Source organism: Lissotriton helveticus, chromosome 1_1 (genome assembly GCF_964261635.1).
Source record: "Lissotriton helveticus chromosome 1_1, aLisHel1.1, whole genome shotgun sequence".
NCBI classification, from domain to species: domain Eukaryota; kingdom Metazoa; phylum Chordata; class Amphibia; order Caudata; family Salamandridae; genus Lissotriton; species Lissotriton helveticus.
In genome coordinates this window covers 1,857,675,941-1,857,693,478 of record NC_136057.1, presented here as the reverse complement: position 1 = coordinate 1,857,693,478, position 17,538 = coordinate 1,857,675,941, and the positions used below count along the sequence as shown (strand labels likewise).

Below are 17,538 nucleotides of genomic sequence, written 5' to 3'. Positions count from 1 at the left end.
TTCCTAGAGGAACGTCCTGGAACGAATCCTACTTGAGTGAATTAAGGAAGGTAATACCTTTTTAAGACTAGAAGCCAAAATGCTAGCAAATATTTTGATATCGCAATTCCAGAGTGAAATGGGACGGTAACTGGGGCAAAGCAAAGGGTCCTTTTCAGGTTTTGGGACTACAGCGATTATTGCCTTGTTAGAAAGAGGATTTAAGGAGTTATCTCATTCTGCTTCTTGAAAAGCAGAATATAGGGAATCAATTATATTATGTCCAGCCCAACAATAGAATTCAGCTGGAAAACCATCTTCCCCAGGGGCTTTATGGTATAGCAATTTAGATATTGCTCGACTGTCTTTGACCCTGTACAGTCCTTAGCATCCTTTCAGCTTGGTTTGCGCTACATAAATACCGCATACACACACATGTATCTAATACACAAATCTGAAAACAATTTGTTAACCTTTGATTGACCTTATAAGTTTTGATGAGACCTAGGCCAAACCTTTCCATCCAGTGTGACTAATATACTGTATTTCCAGTGCATTGAAATTTAAAATATATGCACTTAATTTATTAGTGTTAATATTTGTTTTTGTTTTACTGATCTCCGCACCAAGAAAGTTACTTCTTGCAAAGTTGCTCAATAATAGTCAATGGCACTTCCTATGATGTAATTGTCTGCGATTTCATGTTTTATGCAAATTAGGGGGCCTCACAAGTTAACTTTTTCCCCGATGCCCCAAAAGTCCTAGGACCAGCCCTGGGTATGGTGTTGTGGGGATAGTCTATAATGATGGGGAGTAGTGCAAATATAATTATAAGAGGGGATTTTAAATTGTTAATGGCTTGAATATTTGTGCTTTCAAAAAAGTCTGTGGAAGGTGTTCATCTCTGTAGAGAACTCACAAGAAGTGGCATCAGACCTTAACAACTCACAAGTTTAGCAGGTCTATCATGAGTACATTATAAAGCATTACAATATTTAATATAAGATTTTGCGCCTGGGTTATGCCAAAAAAGTGGTGCAACCCCAACACAAAATCTGGGCCTCCGCTTACACATTTATTTTTTAAATGCCCTGCCAGAAAGAAATTGGCAACAAGAAGAAACATGGTAGTAAATCTGCTCTGCTTAATCTGTTGCAAAGTCTGCATTTTAAAATATCTTATGTGGTTAAGGCACCTGCTGCAGAGATCTATGTGCGGCAACAGAAATCTCAAGGAATAATAATAACAATGGAAATATCACTCTGGAGGTTAACTGATTTGCTGGTGAGATCTGTGTTTTGTCTAGTCTCAGTTAAGAATCAAAGTAGCATAGAGGGTTAATATGTCTCATGCAAAGCACACTGTATCATGCAGACGTGATATTTGTATTTTTTGTAAATTGGTAAGTGGGTTACTGCTTTTAATGCAGATCCTTTTGTTACTTGCAGTTCATAAATTGTAATCCTCCTAATATAATACTGTGATTAATGAAGGACATGTGGCTCCTACACATTGTAACCCTCACTGCCTTATGTAAAGCATCCTGTACATTGGTTATCACGGATATGATTTAATGTCAATGTATAATGTGTTGTACGTGTGATGTAAAGCACTCTGACACTGTGCAATGGGATCAGTAGGACTATAGCGATATAAAATAAATTAAACCAAATAGTAGTATTTAAAATATTTGTCTAAATACTGAGACAGACCAACACACTGGACATTCTTACAGAGCATGCATCTCTATCTCATATATAGGGATTGAACAAAGTCAAAACCATGCCTCTCAAGTATTTGTGTAATGAGTACAAGCTTTGTGCCTTTCTTTCCCCTCTTTCACATTAGCATCTACGTATGAGACTCCAGATAACTCCTAGCCGGGATCTTCCAACAAAAGGAGACCTGATGGCCCCTTAACTTCGGTCTTGGTTATGGGCCCACTGGAATCTGATAAGCAGCTTCCTCGCTTGCACATTGCTGCTCGGAACGAAAGCAGACAATGTGCAGGCACTGCTGAATATGTCCTGGTGTCTGAAAATTACACTGGACAAGTTGATCATATTTCTGTGGGGCCTAACCTCTTGACCGCGTAGAATGAGTCCACCCTGTAAAAAGTGGGTAGACCCAGTCTACCCGCGTGTACCCTCGACTCATGCCCTGAGTATTATCTTGTGTGGGTATTGTTATAGAGCGCTGTTTGGGCTATACCGGTTGTTAAAGGCTCTGAACCAGAGTTAAAGGCCCGAGGTGCAGGCGAGATCCTATAACAAGGGTGAGGGGCTTTAACAAAAGGTATAGACCGAAGCAGATGGGCTATTAGAACATTCTACCCACTGAGGGTAGAATGTTCTAAATAAATAAGGGAGAAACATGAAGACAAACGTTGAAATCTTGGAGCCTCGGGCTTATACCAGCCATTATAAGCCCGGAGCTAATCCATTGTCTTCCATGGAGATCTCAACATTCCAGTGTATTAATATAGCCTTATAGCCCGCCGTAGAGGGCTATACCGGCTATTAAAGGCCCCCTCCAGCGTTAAAGGCCCGAGCCGAAGGCGAGGGCCTTTAACAAGGGAGAGGGACTTTAATAGCCGGTATAGCCCAGCTACGAAGGGCTATAAGGCTATTAGAACATTCTGTCACTAGAGGACAGAATGTTCTAACAAAAAAAAAAAACAAAGCCTTTTGGGAGCGTGAGGGGATTGGAATCCCCTCAGCATCCCTGAAGCCTTTGTTCACAGCCAGAGCTGTGAACAAAGAAACATTGGAATGTTGGAGCTCCAGGCTTATACCAGCCATTATAAGCCCGGAGCACTCCATTGTTTTCAATAGAGCTCCCAACATTCAAATGTTCTAATTGTGCTTTCGCTGATATTTACCAATGCAGTGCCAGAGTTGATGCATTTATTCTGCACTAAGTACAGTTGATATGCATTTGTTGTTAGTGGCACTACACACCCATTTATTGCAATTTTGTTTTTATTGCAGAACATCCAGAAGATGCTAGGCCTAGCTCCGTCCCGAGCAGCGACGAAGCAGGCTGGGGGATTCCTCGGCCCCCCACCACAGGCAGGGAAATTTGCGTAATCTTGGAAACATGAAGAATGGGCGTTCCTACAGGATGAATGTCTTAAGACTCTTCTGTTTGTGGCAAGGAGTGAGAAACATAAGCTTCGTTCCCACCCCCAAGTCCACCTGCAGTATTTCCGCCTTGCCTGACGGATCCTTCTAGGCACTCCTTTGCTATCAATTCTTCTTAAATATTATAGTGAAACGGCAGTTGATACAATTCTAGCCGCCTTCAAAAAGAGTGCTTCTAAGATTGTGACATGACTGGAATCTGGTATAGAAACGTTGCTCAAAGCTAGAGCTACTTAGAAGTACTGCTCATCTCTCAGCGATCCACATCATAGCGACTGACACAAAGAAGACCTCTTAAAGTTATTGGGGCCCATCTCTTTTAAGCCCTAGGGACAGTTAGTAGATACAATATTACATTGTAGGCTTAGGCACATCCACCCACCATCTCCTTGTGCTGATCAACCACCACACATTATCTTTTCAAGGTAGGCATTACTGTAAAGTGACTGGTTGGAAGGTGCTCTCTCAAAGCCTTTGTTTAATATTGTGATAACTGCTATTGCTAATTCCCTACTGAAAAATTGGAATGTCTTTAGATTTCCAGCTATAGTTTAAAAAAAAAAGTTTTATTTATAAATGTGCACACCTGATGTTACTTGTTCAAAGCTGCTGTTCACTAGCTGTGTACCATTACTTATTTGGAACTCAAAAACCCAATACTTCAAAACTTTGGCAAATATTGAAATTGTTCAAAGAATCAGGAACATTGGCTTATCTGCAGAATACTGTATCCATGGGATCTACAAAAGCATAACATGACATCCCAGTTGGGAAGGCTTCAACACATCATCGCATTAGGGGACGACCGGGCAGCTTGTGTAATTCAGTATTTCATCACAAAATGCTGCCAAACTGCAGGCAGTTTAACCAATGCAACACAACATTTTAAAGCTGTGCTTAAGGTGATGCATCTCTAACCAGGCAGGATTAATAAAAATTGATAAGTCGGAGGAAAGGAGCATTAGTTAATGTTTGTGGACGAGGAGGTGCTGCAACGCAACACAAAGGTACAAAGAATAAAATAATTATTTTAAATCACATGCTTGTTTCTTTTCTTGGTTCGTTTGCAAGTGACTGTGGACAGTGAGTGTTCATTTAATGCAGCAACATAATCTTAAGTAAGAAAAGTTGCTTTGATGAGCGATTGTTTTTAAAATGGAATCAGTGCAACATGTCCACTCTGCCAGGCCTAGTGATGGGTACACGGTGTAACTTCAAGTATTGCTTCACCTTACAGATGAGGTGTTACTTTAAAAGAAAGGATCAAAATGGATGAGAAAGAGCGCACTATCGCCTTAAGAGTGAAGTTTTGAAGTTGTCGTGCTCCAGGGATCACTCTCTGAACTGGAGTGTGATTAAACGTGAATTAAGATGCATTCCTATAGAGACAGGATATGCCCCCCCCCCCGGGCAACAGACAATAGTCCTTATTATAAAGGTTTCTTTGATAGATCACGAATGTCCATATAAAGAAACTCCTTTTAATATGTTGTCAATAAGTTTTTTATCGGAACTGTTGCATCACAGTTCTGTTGAAAAGATATCCAATTATCATCAGAAAGGTTACTTCAACTCCCAGAATGCATTAGTATTCTTCATATTATTTTAATCCTCCCAATGCATTTCGGCAACAAGTGCCTTCATCTGGGGATATTCTATGAAAGATAACATCATGAAGTGAGGGGAGTTCAATATACATGAAGTGAAGTCACGAGTGATTATTAGCAAAGTGATCCTCTGTGGTACGATGCCGGAGGTGAACGGTTTAAAAGTAAAAGGGTGAGAGAATGTGCACATGATAGGGAGGGGTTAACGTATTGGTAAAACGTTGTTGACTGTGAGGAAAATATAGTGAAGCGCCAATTTGTTTTAATGATTAAAAAACCTGTGACCGACCGCATATGTTTTAGTGCCGATTCCATGATTGTTAATACCGGCACATGATGTAGCTAAGAGCGAGAGATTGCGATGCAGGCTTTGAAACCGGGTTTAGTCCTGCTTGAGGCGCTGTGTATATGCGGTACTGTGGATGTTTAAACGAAAAAGTGAAAGTGACAAGACTATCGGCTATATGATTATAAGAATTAACATGCCAAAGTTAAAAGAAACATAACGAAGTCTCTGCCATGCAATATTACATAGTACTAAGCGCTTACCAAGTAAGTCAGGGTACGCGTGATGTTTCGCTCAAACGCTGGTGTCTATTTCAAATATCGTTCTCCACGAGTGCCGATGCATTACGGTGTGGGCGTTTATTGGTGACGCGCGCTAGGGGTGTATCTATGCATTAACATAAAAAGAAGGCTTGCGCATGCTCGTTATGGTGATTGTCAACGAGTATTGCGTGAGGTTAATATAGCCTTATAGCCCGCCGTAGCGGGCTATACCGGCTATTAAAGGCCCGCTGAATCGTTAAAGGCCCGAGCCGAAGGCGAGGGATTTTAACGAGACAGCGGGACTTTAATTGGGCTATAAGGCTATTAGAACATTCTGCCACTAGAGGGCAGAATGTTCTAACAAATTAAACAAAGGGTTCTCGAAGCTCGAGGGGATAAAAATCCCCTCGAGCTTCGAGAAGCCTTTGTAGAACATTGGAATGTTGCTCTGCGGGCCTTTACCGGCCCGTAGAAGCAGGGAGCACTCCATTGTCTGCAATGGAGCTCCCAACATTCCAATGTTCTAATAAAGTAATGTGAATAAAAAAGGCAGTTTGAATGAAGGCTATATGAATGAAAGAGGCAATATAGTGCTTAGTATTTCAATCTTAAAAAGAATAAAGCATCAAATTTTAAATGTAGAAATATACAAAGGCAACAAAATGTACGAAGGAAACAAAATGTACGAGTGGAACCAATCTATAGAAAGTTAATGTGTGTGGGTTACCAAATGTTCACTTTTGTTGGAAATAGTTAACAAGCATTGAAAATGCAATAGGTCTCGCAATAGAAGAGTTTAACTTTTTTCGTTTTGCAAATGGATGAGTGGCGTTGCGTGGATGAGTGGCGTTGCGTGGATGAGTGGCGTGTGAGAGTGGCGTTGCGTGTGAGAGTGGCGTTGCGTGTGAGAGTGGCGTTGCGTGTGTGAGTGGCGTTGCGTGTGTGAGTGATGTTGCGTGGGTGAGTGGGGTTGGAATGCAATAGGTTTCGCATTAGAAAAGTTGTAGTTATTGGTCTTGTAAATGACAATTTATTTATTTTTTCGTTGTTAAAATTGCTAAATTGATGGCTTTGTCATTTACAATGCCAATAGTTATAACTTTTGCGAATGTGACACCTATAGCATTTGGAATGCAACATGTTTTGTATTTATGTGACTTATATGGCAGCTCTGGTCGTTAAAAATTGCTAAATTGATGGCTTTGTCATTTACAATGCCAATAGTTATAACTTTTGCGAATGTGACACCTATAGCATTTGGAATGCAACATGTTTTGTATTTATGTGACTTATATGGCAGCTCTGGTCGTTATGCTACATCTCTAGATAGTTTTATCTTTCGCAAATGTGACACCTATTGTAACACAATATGTGTTGTGAGGGTGAGGGTGAGGGTGAGTGAGGGTGAGGGGTTGAGGGTGAGTGAGGGTGAGGGGTTGAGGGTGAGTGAGGGTGAGGGGTTGAGGGTGAGGGTGAGTGAGGGTGAGGGTGGGTGAGGGTGGGTGAGGGTGAGGGGTTGAGGGTGAGTGAGGGTGAGTGTGGGTGAGGGTTTGAGGGTGAGTGAGGGTGAGTGTTATTAATTGTACATATGGGAACTATTTGGGGGAAAGTGCAGACGCCAACCTGCAGCAACCCAGCTCGGGTCACAAAGAAATATGCCAGGCTAAGAGAACATATTACAGTAAGCAAGCGGATACTTGCGCCCAATATGGAATGGCAGCTGTCAGTCAACGTGTAGTGTTGTTAGTGCCCATTATTAGTGTGTTATCACTGCGGTAGACACAGCTGTGCGGTTACAGTAGCACGCCACTCCTAGTTAGTGCTGTGATGGTACTGTTCACTGTTTATGTATTAATGGCAGCTGTTAGAGTGTTGGCAGTGTCCACTGTTGACCCCTGAGATAGAACGTAGAGCAGATAGGTAGGAGGCAGCAGGGCCAAGTGAGGTAGGTAAAAGTAGCTGCTGGCAGCATTACTTCCCTGGCTGTCCTGCTCTATGAATCGATCTACACTGGATCCCAGACTTGAAGCGCAAACTGGAGAGCTGCGGGGGGGCAGGCACCTCCTGGATTAGCAGTTGGAGCAGGACATTATATTTGGAAACGGGTGTGGAGCGACAGAAAGTGGGGGGGATGGGAGAGAAAACAGCCAGAGGAAAAAATTTGAAAAAGGCCTATGGAAACGCAGTGAAATGAAAGGGGGAAGCCACCTAGGAAGAGCCTGGGTAAGCGGAGTAGGAAAGCCCGTATTTTGCTTTGCGGTTTATTTTCGTATTATGTTTCGCTCTGGATTGTATATCTGTTGACAGCTTAATGTCCTTTTGGGCGTGTAATCAGTGTAATCAGTTATTTCCTGCAGCGCAGCATTTTGTTCTTTATGTAAGGGAGTGAGTTTTTTTTTCACAAAATGGGTGTAGTGGCACAATTACGAACAATCTTACTCTTAAATAACAAGCCGTGAGGGGCGGTAGGTGTTTGGGGAAGATATACGGGAGAGTAACTTAACTGCAAGCAGCGCCGTGTGCCAGTGAGTCGCTGTAAAGCCTTGAATACATAAACACCAAGACTAACCTTCCAAACACTTTTAGTTTGCTAAAACTGAATTTATTTTCACATAAAAAAGGAATTTTTGTTCTAAATAGGAACATAAAGCAGGTAATAATTTGCTAAAGCTATATTTTGCATATTTACAATACCATCACACATTTACATGGACGCACGGGAACACACACTTAGGGTGCCTGTTGATTTTAGAAACTATAGCAACTTTTGTTTTGCAGGAATGTGGGATATGCACCTGGGGGAGGGGAAAGGAGCCGAGAAAAGCTAACACTGCTCACTGCATTTGTATTAATGCAGCGCATTATTTCCGGATCGTGGCGCTGAAGCAGATTAACGACGGAATTACTAGGATTTGCCCAAATGCATCCATGTGACACTGCCTTCTAGTCTCAGCAACGCACAAGCATTGTGGGACATGTAGTTTCAGGTTTTACATTAATCAGGACCTACAAGTCAGGCCGGTCTAGAATATAAATTACAGTTTGAAACAAAATATAGTTAAGGCGGGCTGAGGCGGTTATATACGACGCGGGTCATCTGTCTGTGACTGGATGAACTACGATGCTTAAATCCGCCCAGCTTTCTCTCGTTATTCAGTTACCCCCAATAGTGAAGTCGGCTCAATAACTACTAAGTGGAGCCCTGCAACGTGCTATTGTTATTTTGTACTTTTAACTGTGCAATGGCACCATCACCATGCTTTAAGAACAGGAGATTGCCTAGCGAGATGTATATGGCCTTATTTGTAATGGTAAAACCTGAAACTACTAGTCCCAGACTGCAAAGCGTCCTCTCCTAAAACATTAGAATCATTTTAAAGGTGGAAAACAAAACTGCATGGTCCAGTATGCACATTAGTTCCCCGGACTCATCACAGCTTTCCCCACCATGCATACAAGAAGCTAGGGCAAGATCTTTAATCCCAAAATCTTTTTTATTAAAACAAGCTCAAGTTGAATACATACTTTTCATTGTTAATCATGCATGCAATACAGTTGTCAATTTGTGTAACATTTGTTGGATGTCAAGTACATTCATCGACCCCCAAGAGCGACCCTAGGGTCGGCTACAAGAGTTTATGGCCAGAGCGGCAACTTTAGATGTATATGAAACAGGCAAGATCGATTATACATCCATACATTTAATACACACTTTTAGGCACCTCAACTCCCTCTGTATTTGCGCCACTGAGACCAGACCTTCTCCCACTTCTACTTGACGATTTCTGACTATTTAGGACAGTAAAGATTATGGGTGTGGTGCTGTTAAACAATCAAACAGAAAAAGGACTGGATCAGCTAAATCAATAATTGCTCAAGTTTACCATATTGAGGGCCAATATGTTCTGACTCATCCAAGTGAATGTTGATGAGGAATCATAATACGCCCACAATGCAAAAGTAAATGACAAGCTGCGAACAAAGCATCCGAAAGCAGCCTAAAGGGGAGAAAGGAGGGGTGAGTGTAAGCCGAGGTCACACGGCGGGCAGGGGAGGGGGCGGAGCGGGGAGAGCGAGAGCGGCATGTGGGTGTAAAGAAGCCGGGCCGGGCAGGGGAGGGGGCGGAGCGGGGAGAGCGAGAGCGGCATGTGGGTGTGAAGAAGCCGGCCGGGCAGGGGAGGGGGCGGAGCGGAGCGGGGAGAGCGAGAGCGGCATGTGGGTGTGAAGAAGCCGGGCCTTTGAAGTGAAGCTAAGCTTCACTTCAAAGGTGTCGGAGGGGAGAGGAGCCAAGATGGCGACCTGAACGGACGTGTGGTCGCTCGGCTCCGCCGGCCCTGAAGACCCGCGCTCATATCCTGCCTGTAATCTTGGGGTTTCTTTCGCCCGACATGCGCGGGACACGAAGTCGATCCTGACGGTGTCCCTCTGGCCTCTCAGCCCTCCCGGAGTCGCGAGCTCTGGGGAGATCGTTTCTGCCCCGGACCTCCGCCCGCTCCCTGCAGCCTGCCGGACCTCGCAAATCTCAAGGGGAGGCTCTGTTGCTGTGGCTGCCTGTGCTGGGGGAGTGCTTCCGCCCGTCTACAGTCTTGCCTATGCCCTGTGCTCATTGACCTGCCGAGCTCACACGGAGCAGCTCCGGCACGGATATGTGAGGGCTTGCATGGGTTCCTTTGTTTGTGGCCGCCATGATGCCGGTCGGCTTTCTTCCTAGCTGCGCTGATGGCCGGTAAGATCGAGCTGCCCTGACTGCCCGCCGCACCATCGGATGCCCCTCGCTTATGCAGCGCACAGGAGGGGACGTAAAGTGTTGTGGGGCAAACATCCACTTCCCTGTCGGAAACTGTGAACCCCGTTTTCCCCCCCTCCCAGCACTCCGTGGACTGCTGCTAAGATGGCGATGCCTGATCACCAACGGGGTGGAAATGGCGCTGGGACCTCTTCCTGGGGTGGCATGTGTTCATTGGTACGGGGGACCGTGTTTGAGCCCTCCACTGAGATTGGAGAGCCTCGAGTATCACGGCCGGACTGCACCTACAGGGAGGTGTTGAATATCCTGGATGAGGTGCGGTCGGAGATACTGCGTGCCTCGGCGGTGCTGTTTGAGAAACTTGATGCGTGTCTCCCTGCTGTGAGCCGAACGCGAGGGGTTCACTCTCAACAGGACTCAGGTCTGACTTGGTTACAACTTGCCAGCCCCTCGCTACCTCCTGTTGCTACTGTATCACCCGATATAACCGCTACTGGAGCTTCTGCAGACTTGTTGCCGCTCATTCACGCTGCTGTTGCTACAGTGTTTCCCCTTTGTTCTTCGATTGGCTGTCTGCCTCGTGAACCAGCCTGGCTGTGCAGTGCATCGCTAGCTTGTTCTCCTGCCCTTGCCCCTGCTCCCTCCTTGACTAGTTCCATCTCGTCGTTCAGCGACTTTTGCCATTTATGCGCTCTGGGAGTACATTTTGTTGTTGGACTACTATCTGCGGGGGACGACCGGAGTTCCCTCGGCGATGGTGCGCTTTCCTTATCCTCGAGGCGGCCATGTTTCCTCGTCAAGACGGATTGCAGCGGACTGCCAAGATGGTTGGGTGACAAAGTGCCTCCTAGATCGGGCCAAGGCTAGCCGATCCTCTGATTGCATTCCTGTACGGACTGGTGGAGGCCAGGACAGACTTGATATGTGTGTGGTACACAGGGTATTACTTACTATCTTTCCCCAATGAGGATGTCTCGGGTGCAGTTCTCTGGTAATTGATGCTGGGGTGTGGGATGCTTAATGAGCCGGGGGTGTCCGAGCGTGTACATTTGATGCGGGAGGGGCGGGTTCCTGGTTGTGTCACCGTCTTACCGGGTGGGGATCGGGGCTAGATTGTGATACGTATTGGCTACATGATTTGTATTTACGATGTAGATTGTTTCCCCCCGTCTGTCTCTATTATAGCTAGTGGTTGTCTTGCTCTCCAATTAAGGCATCCTTTGGGTGTTGCGACCTTTGTCATTGACACAAGCTGCATTATACACTGGCTACCTTGATTAATTGCTCGCTATCGGCTCCGCCACGTTTTTCTTTGTTTCCTGTTTGCTGGTCCTGGAAACTTATGGTGACGTGGGGGTTATTTGTACAGGGTAGCGTCCATCTTGCTCTCCTCTGTCTGCACTCTCATTACGGCGGCCATTTTGTCCCTTTGTCCTGACTGGGGAGGGCGTTTGCTGGGCCTCATAGTATAGTGGTCGCTCGCGACCGGATTAGAGATCGTGGTCTTCGGGGCTTCACTCTGGTTGTCCTGGCTGTTCTGTTTCTGACTGTGCCACCTCTCTGGTGAATGTATAGGTCGTAGCTCCCCATATCTGTTCTGCTACTGTTGTTCATCCTGGTGAATTCGCACGTGGGGTGGAACTGGGTTTATCCTGTTACCGCCCATATGGACGGGGTGATCATTTCAGTACTGACTCGGGGTCCGGGGCACATCTGTTTCAATATTTCATTTGCTGGTGTATTTTTCGATTTTATTGCTTCAATTGGGGCAGGGGGCTATCCATGGCTGGGGGACCGGGAGTTTGTTAATATTAGGGCTCCTCCTCCCTCGTTTCCTTTCCTTTTCGGGAGTGATAGACTGGCTTGTTCTTCTCTTCCTCCCGATGCTTCAAGTGTGATGGTTTTCTTTTCTTATCTTTTCTTCTTTCTTTTCTATTCTTCCTCTGTATTTCGGGTTTCTTTACTGGGCGACAGGCACTTTGCCGGGGGGGGGGTAGGCCGTAGCCTCCGGATTGTTGTAGGGTGGGGGGGTAGATTTAATTTCTCTTTTAGTTTCTATGGGCCTTATTTTTCTAATTTCTGCGCTTTCTTGTTCTGGTTTCAGTTCTGGGTCTGCCCTGAAGGTTAGTAGGTAGTGGGTGGCGCTGAGGGTAGTGCGTAACTGTGGACTGCAACTCCTATTGTTGGGTGTGTTACTGCCATCTCGACGTGGTGTTCTTCATATTGTTGTTCTAATTAATGCTGCCTGCTCATGTTTGTGTACTTACTGTCTGGACTCAGTTCTCCTTGATTTCATTCTTCATTGTTATATTTCTTTATAATTTTAAAATTTAACCTTCAATTCTCCTTTTCCTTGGCGACATGACTCCATTTTGTGTCACGGCTACTAATTGTTGCTATCATACCTGATGCCGTTGTGGAATAACGTTGCTCGCACCTGTGCTTAAAGTTTTGTGGCCGGCCTGATGGTTGTAGGCCCGTATTTGTTCTTTTTTGTGCACAATAAAGGTTTTAAAAAAAAAAAAAAAAAAAAAAAGGTGTCGGAGGAATGCGGGCGGCTGTGCACGCGCTTTTAAGCTCAATGCACATGCGCATTGAGCTTAAAAGTCACGGGCACTGCAAGGAATCGCCACGATTCCTTGCTTCGTAGTTAAACGTTGTTTGAGCCGCAATAGGCTCGCAAGCTCGATGCGCATGCGCATCGACAGGCGAGACCTAAAAGGGTAACTTGATAAATAAAAAATAGTCAACAGTGGATACTGTGTGGAATCAGTCCGTAAATAAAGTGTCTATAAGTAACAAGTAAACTCCATACGATCATTCATGCCATGATGCTTCATGGAACATAAAAGATGAATCCAATGATTTTCGAGCTGCAAAAGGAAGTTATGATTGTCCCTTCCTTCAAGTTTTTCAACACTTTGCAGCACGCAGAATTTCAATTGGCTGATGTTGTGGCCAGCTTCCAAAAAATGATGGGCCACTGAAGATTTCATTTGTTTTGTTCAACATTAGAGGTGTCCCATGTAGCTGTTGTCTTAACCTTGATTTTATGACCTTTCATCGAGTGATTGATGTATACTCCTTTGATGACATTATTGCAGTTGTTGCAATTCCAACAAGGTTTGGTACCCTTAAATGCAAGTCTTATTTTGGATAAATCAGGATGTTTCAGTCTTTCGCCTATATTTTTGCCCCTTGTGTAGGCAAAGATTGGTTCTTGATCAAAGATATGGTTAAAATCTTGTTCCAATCTTAATATTGGCCAGTGTCTTTTGATGATTCGTTTGTAAGCAACACTCATGGTGGAGAATTTTGATGCTACAGTAAGTTGATTTTTTGCTGATTTACCTTGTGTTGATAATAGTTCTGGTCTGTATTTGAGTGCACAATGTTTACTAGCTTGTAACAAGACCTGGTCAGGATATCCACGGGCTTTGAATCTCTGGGTTGTTTCTTCTAACTGTATGGATGCTCTATCCGGATCAGAAACAACACTTTTTGCTCTTAACATTTGAGTGTAGGGAAGATGTTGTTTGAGTGATGGTGGATGAAAGCTTTGAAAGTGTAAGGTGTTGTTTCTGTCTGTCTTCTTTCTGTATAAATCAGTATCATATCCTGAAGGAGTTCTGGTTATTCTGACATCCAAAAATGTGATGGAATGTTTTTGTATCTCATGGGTCAACTGGATACATCTGTCGATTTGGGTGAGTTTCTGTAGCAAATCCCTTAAGATGAGTTCTGGACCTTTCCATAATATGAAAATATCATCTATGAACCTTACAAATAGTTTAATGTATGTCATCCACGGTTGTACTGTTAAAATGTTGTCTTCCTATTCTGCGGTCTGAATGAGCAGGAATAGGATGAACTCCTGACTTACTGGGAGCCCTGGCGTCGGGGACACACGCAAGTACTGGGGGGGAGGTGGGGGGAAGATGCCAGGAATAGCGCGGACTTTTGCGACTATGCTGGGTTTCAGTGGACTCTGGGTTTATACTGTGCTTAATTGACCGATTAATCAGACCTGTTATGATGTAAGGTTCTAATGTAACGTTTAGGCTGTACCTTATAGACGTCATTTTATAATGCCATTGAATAAAGAGCTCAGTTCCTCTCTGCGTTTGTAGCTTGGTTGGGGGGGGGGGGGTTCAGGCACTCTGCCATGTTGGGGGGTGGGTAGTTTTACATCCACAGGCAGGGGAGCAGGGAGGGGGCTGGGAGGAGTGAGAGGAGAGTTCCTGGGGGGGGGGAGGGATGGAGATCTTGTTTTTTGTGATACTGTACAGCTAATGAAACTAATGATGGAGATGGTTGAAGGGTTTTTCGGTTTTGTTTTTAGTTTGTTTTGAGCTGTATTGTACTGCTGTGAATTATGAGGTGCATACTGAGGAGAAAGGTTCTCAACACTGGCTTAATTCTGATGGAGGAAACTGATGTAGTGTGTGCTGCTACAGACGTTCGCGTTCCCCTGTTGGTCCCGGTGTCTCCTATGACCCTGCTTACCTGGAATGTGCATGGGTTGGGGGACAAAATTAAGCGAGGATTAGTATCACAGTACATTCGCCGAAAGGCACCTGCTGTAGCACTGCTCCAAGAAACACATCTGGTGGGCTCGGCAGGTAAAGCTATGGACCGTTGGGGCTACACAATGGTGGTACATTCAGAGTTCTCTGCGGGCTCCAGAGGTGTCGGCGTATTGGTTAGTAAACGATTCCCACTAGTAATTCAATAGGTCTGGAGGGGCACAGAGGGGCAATTTGCTGCTATTTCATGCCAATGGGAGGGGAAGAGATTTAACATAGTGTCAGTATACATTCCGCCGGCTCTCCATTCTGTGGCGCTTCCTGCCCTTAGTGCATTTTTATTGACCTTGCAGGAAGGGGAACTCATTCTGGGTGGCGACTTTAATGCGGTTCTCAATGCTGCGCTGGATCGCCATCCGTGTAAGTCTCAGGGAGCGGGGAAATCTCGAATGGGTGGGTTCTTAGATGCACTTGTCCTAACGGATGGGTGGAGGTACAAACATCCTGGTGACCGTGGGTACACTTTCCACTCTGGAGTTCATGGTAGTCTCTCCCGTATTGATTACTTTTTCCTCTCCGCAGACAGCCTTCCCAACTTGACTGAGGCAGAGATAGGGCCACGAGGCATCTCTGACCACTCGCCGGTTGCTATGACATACGCCTCCTACGTTAAGGCGCGGAAACAAATTTTCCCGATTTCTCCTGGCTATTTACAGGTCCCTAAAATTCGGAAGGAACTCATTGCAGTCACGAAACACTACTTTCAAGAAAATGCAGACTCCGTCCGCTCGCCGGGCGTCCTATGGGAAGCCTATAAGACCGTGCTGAGAGGGCAGGCTATTGCCTCGAAAATGGGACACAGAAGGGCAGCTAGAAGTGAGTTGGATATGATTGAAACCGACCTGGCCGGGCTGCAATTGCAGCACGACACTGACCCCACGGTAGAGACAGCGCGGCTGCTGCGCCTCAAACAATGCGAGCTTACTGAGCATCAACGGGAACAAGTTTGACTGCGGCTCCAACGTATACACCACACTATCTATGAGGTAGGAGATAAGGCGGGGAAGCTTTTGGCTTGGTTGGATCAGAAGGAGAGGGCTCAGAGGACGATAGCACAGCTCCACACCCTCACGGGCGTAGTTGTCTCCGCCCCAGTAGACTGTCGCCACCCTAGTAGACATTGTCGCCACCCTAGCTGACCATTATGAGCAAGTTTACACCTAGACTTCACTCTTGTCGACGGAAGAGGCGCAAACCTACATTAAAGACATAAAAATGCTGTCCCTATCGGAAGACGACGCTTTACTTTTAGAATCCGATTTTACGAAGGAAGAAGTCACTGCTGCGGTTCTCTCCCTGCAATCGGGTAAGGCTATGGGGCCCAACGGGATCCCTATTGAGTTATATAAGCGAGTATCCGAACTGACCGTCCCACACCTCTTAGCTATGTTCTCAGATAGTTTGAGTAAGGGGGAATTGCCCCCAGAGCAACGAATTGTCACAATTGTTGCAATACCGAAACCTGGCAAACCCCCGGACGAGTGTACCTCATACCGTCCGATCTCCTTACTTAATGCGGAAGCCAAGATCTTAGCCAAAATGGTTGCCAACCGGATAACCCCACATCTTGAAACATTGATCCACCCAGATCCATCCAGCTTTATGCCAAATAGAAATGCTGACCTTAACCTGCGACGAGTCCACGCGGTGATGGCACAGGTCCCAAGTCTCGCAGAGCCTGCGGTAATTTTGTCCTTGGATGCCCGAATGGCATTCGATACGGTTGAATGGCCTTATTTATTTGCGGTCCTCCGGCACCTTGGCTTTGGACCCAAATTCTGTGCATGGGTACAGCTGCTTTATACTACACCGCTGGCTCAAGTAGTGGCTAACGGCCATATTTCTAGGACCTTTCCGCTTGGCCGCGGCACACGTCAAGGGTGCCCCTTATTGCCCTTGCTTTTTGCTTTAATTCTCGAACCACTGGCAGCATGGATCTGGTGGGACCCCATGATAAAGGGACTCAGTTGGACCGCGACATGGGAGGACCGCATATCACTATACGCGGACGATATCCTCTTATATCTGACCATGCCAGACGCTCCATTATAATTCTGCTTAACATTTTTTAATTTTTGGCCGGGTCTCCGGGTACACTATTAACTGGTCCAAGTCTGTTTTATTTGTTCTCAAGGGTCCCCCACCACAACTTCCGGCAGACTGTCCACTGATTAATTACCGAAGAGCCCTTTAAATACTTGGGGATCTGGGTGACACCTACGCAAGAGGCCTTTTTCAGCCAAAACTTGGCACCCCCCCTGCAGCGATTTCGCACTGACGTACATCACTGGCATACCTTGCCCTTGACCCTCTTGGGGAAAGCGGTGTTATACAAAATGAAGAAACTGCCTCGGCTGCTCTATATCCTCAAATACCCCATTCTCTGTCTCTCCAAAATATTTTAGATCTATAGAAGCGATGGTTTCTGGTCTCCTCTGGGGAGATAAACCGGCACGCATCTCTTGACAAAAGTTAGTTCGGGGCTGGTACGACGGCGGAGTGGCTCTCCCCGATATCCAACTATATTACTGGGCGGCCCAGTTAAAGATCATTAATCAATGGTTGCATGCGCCCCAGACAGAGCCAGCGTTCAAAGCTGATAGGTACGAACTAGGTAACTGGGGAGTGTTGGCTGCACTCTGACAAAAGAGGTGCCTCGGCTTTGCTCGGTCCTACGGCCCACACAGTTAAATTTTGGTACGAGGCCCAGGCAAACGTCATTACGCAAATGACTCCACTTTGGTCATCGCGCCAATTAGGCCGCCTATGTAACAGTAAGGGGTTCCAGGCATGGGATCTGATTGGTATTTCGACAGTGGGAGACCTCTGGAAACGAGGGGCCCTGTTAACATTTGAACAGCTTGCGGAACAATATGACCTGGCCCCCACTGAAAGGTTTAGATATCTGCAAATTCGTCATGCCTTAG

General features: G+C 45.6%; 1 protein-coding gene across 1 annotated transcript in view; it reads left to right on the top strand.

The window, feature by feature from the left end:
- Window positions 1–4,160, top strand: part of TMCO1 (transmembrane and coiled-coil domains 1) — a 203,032-nt gene extending 198,872 nt beyond the window's left edge. Inside the window, exon 7 of the mRNA XM_078641519.1 lies at window positions 2,970–4,160. Within this exon, the coding sequence (XP_078497645.1) occupies window positions 2,970–3,068 (99 nt within the window). The 3' untranslated portion in view covers window positions 3,069–4,160. The remainder of the gene's footprint in view (window positions 1–2,969) is intronic.
- The last annotated feature ends 13,378 nt before the right edge of the window (window positions 4,161–17,538 follow it).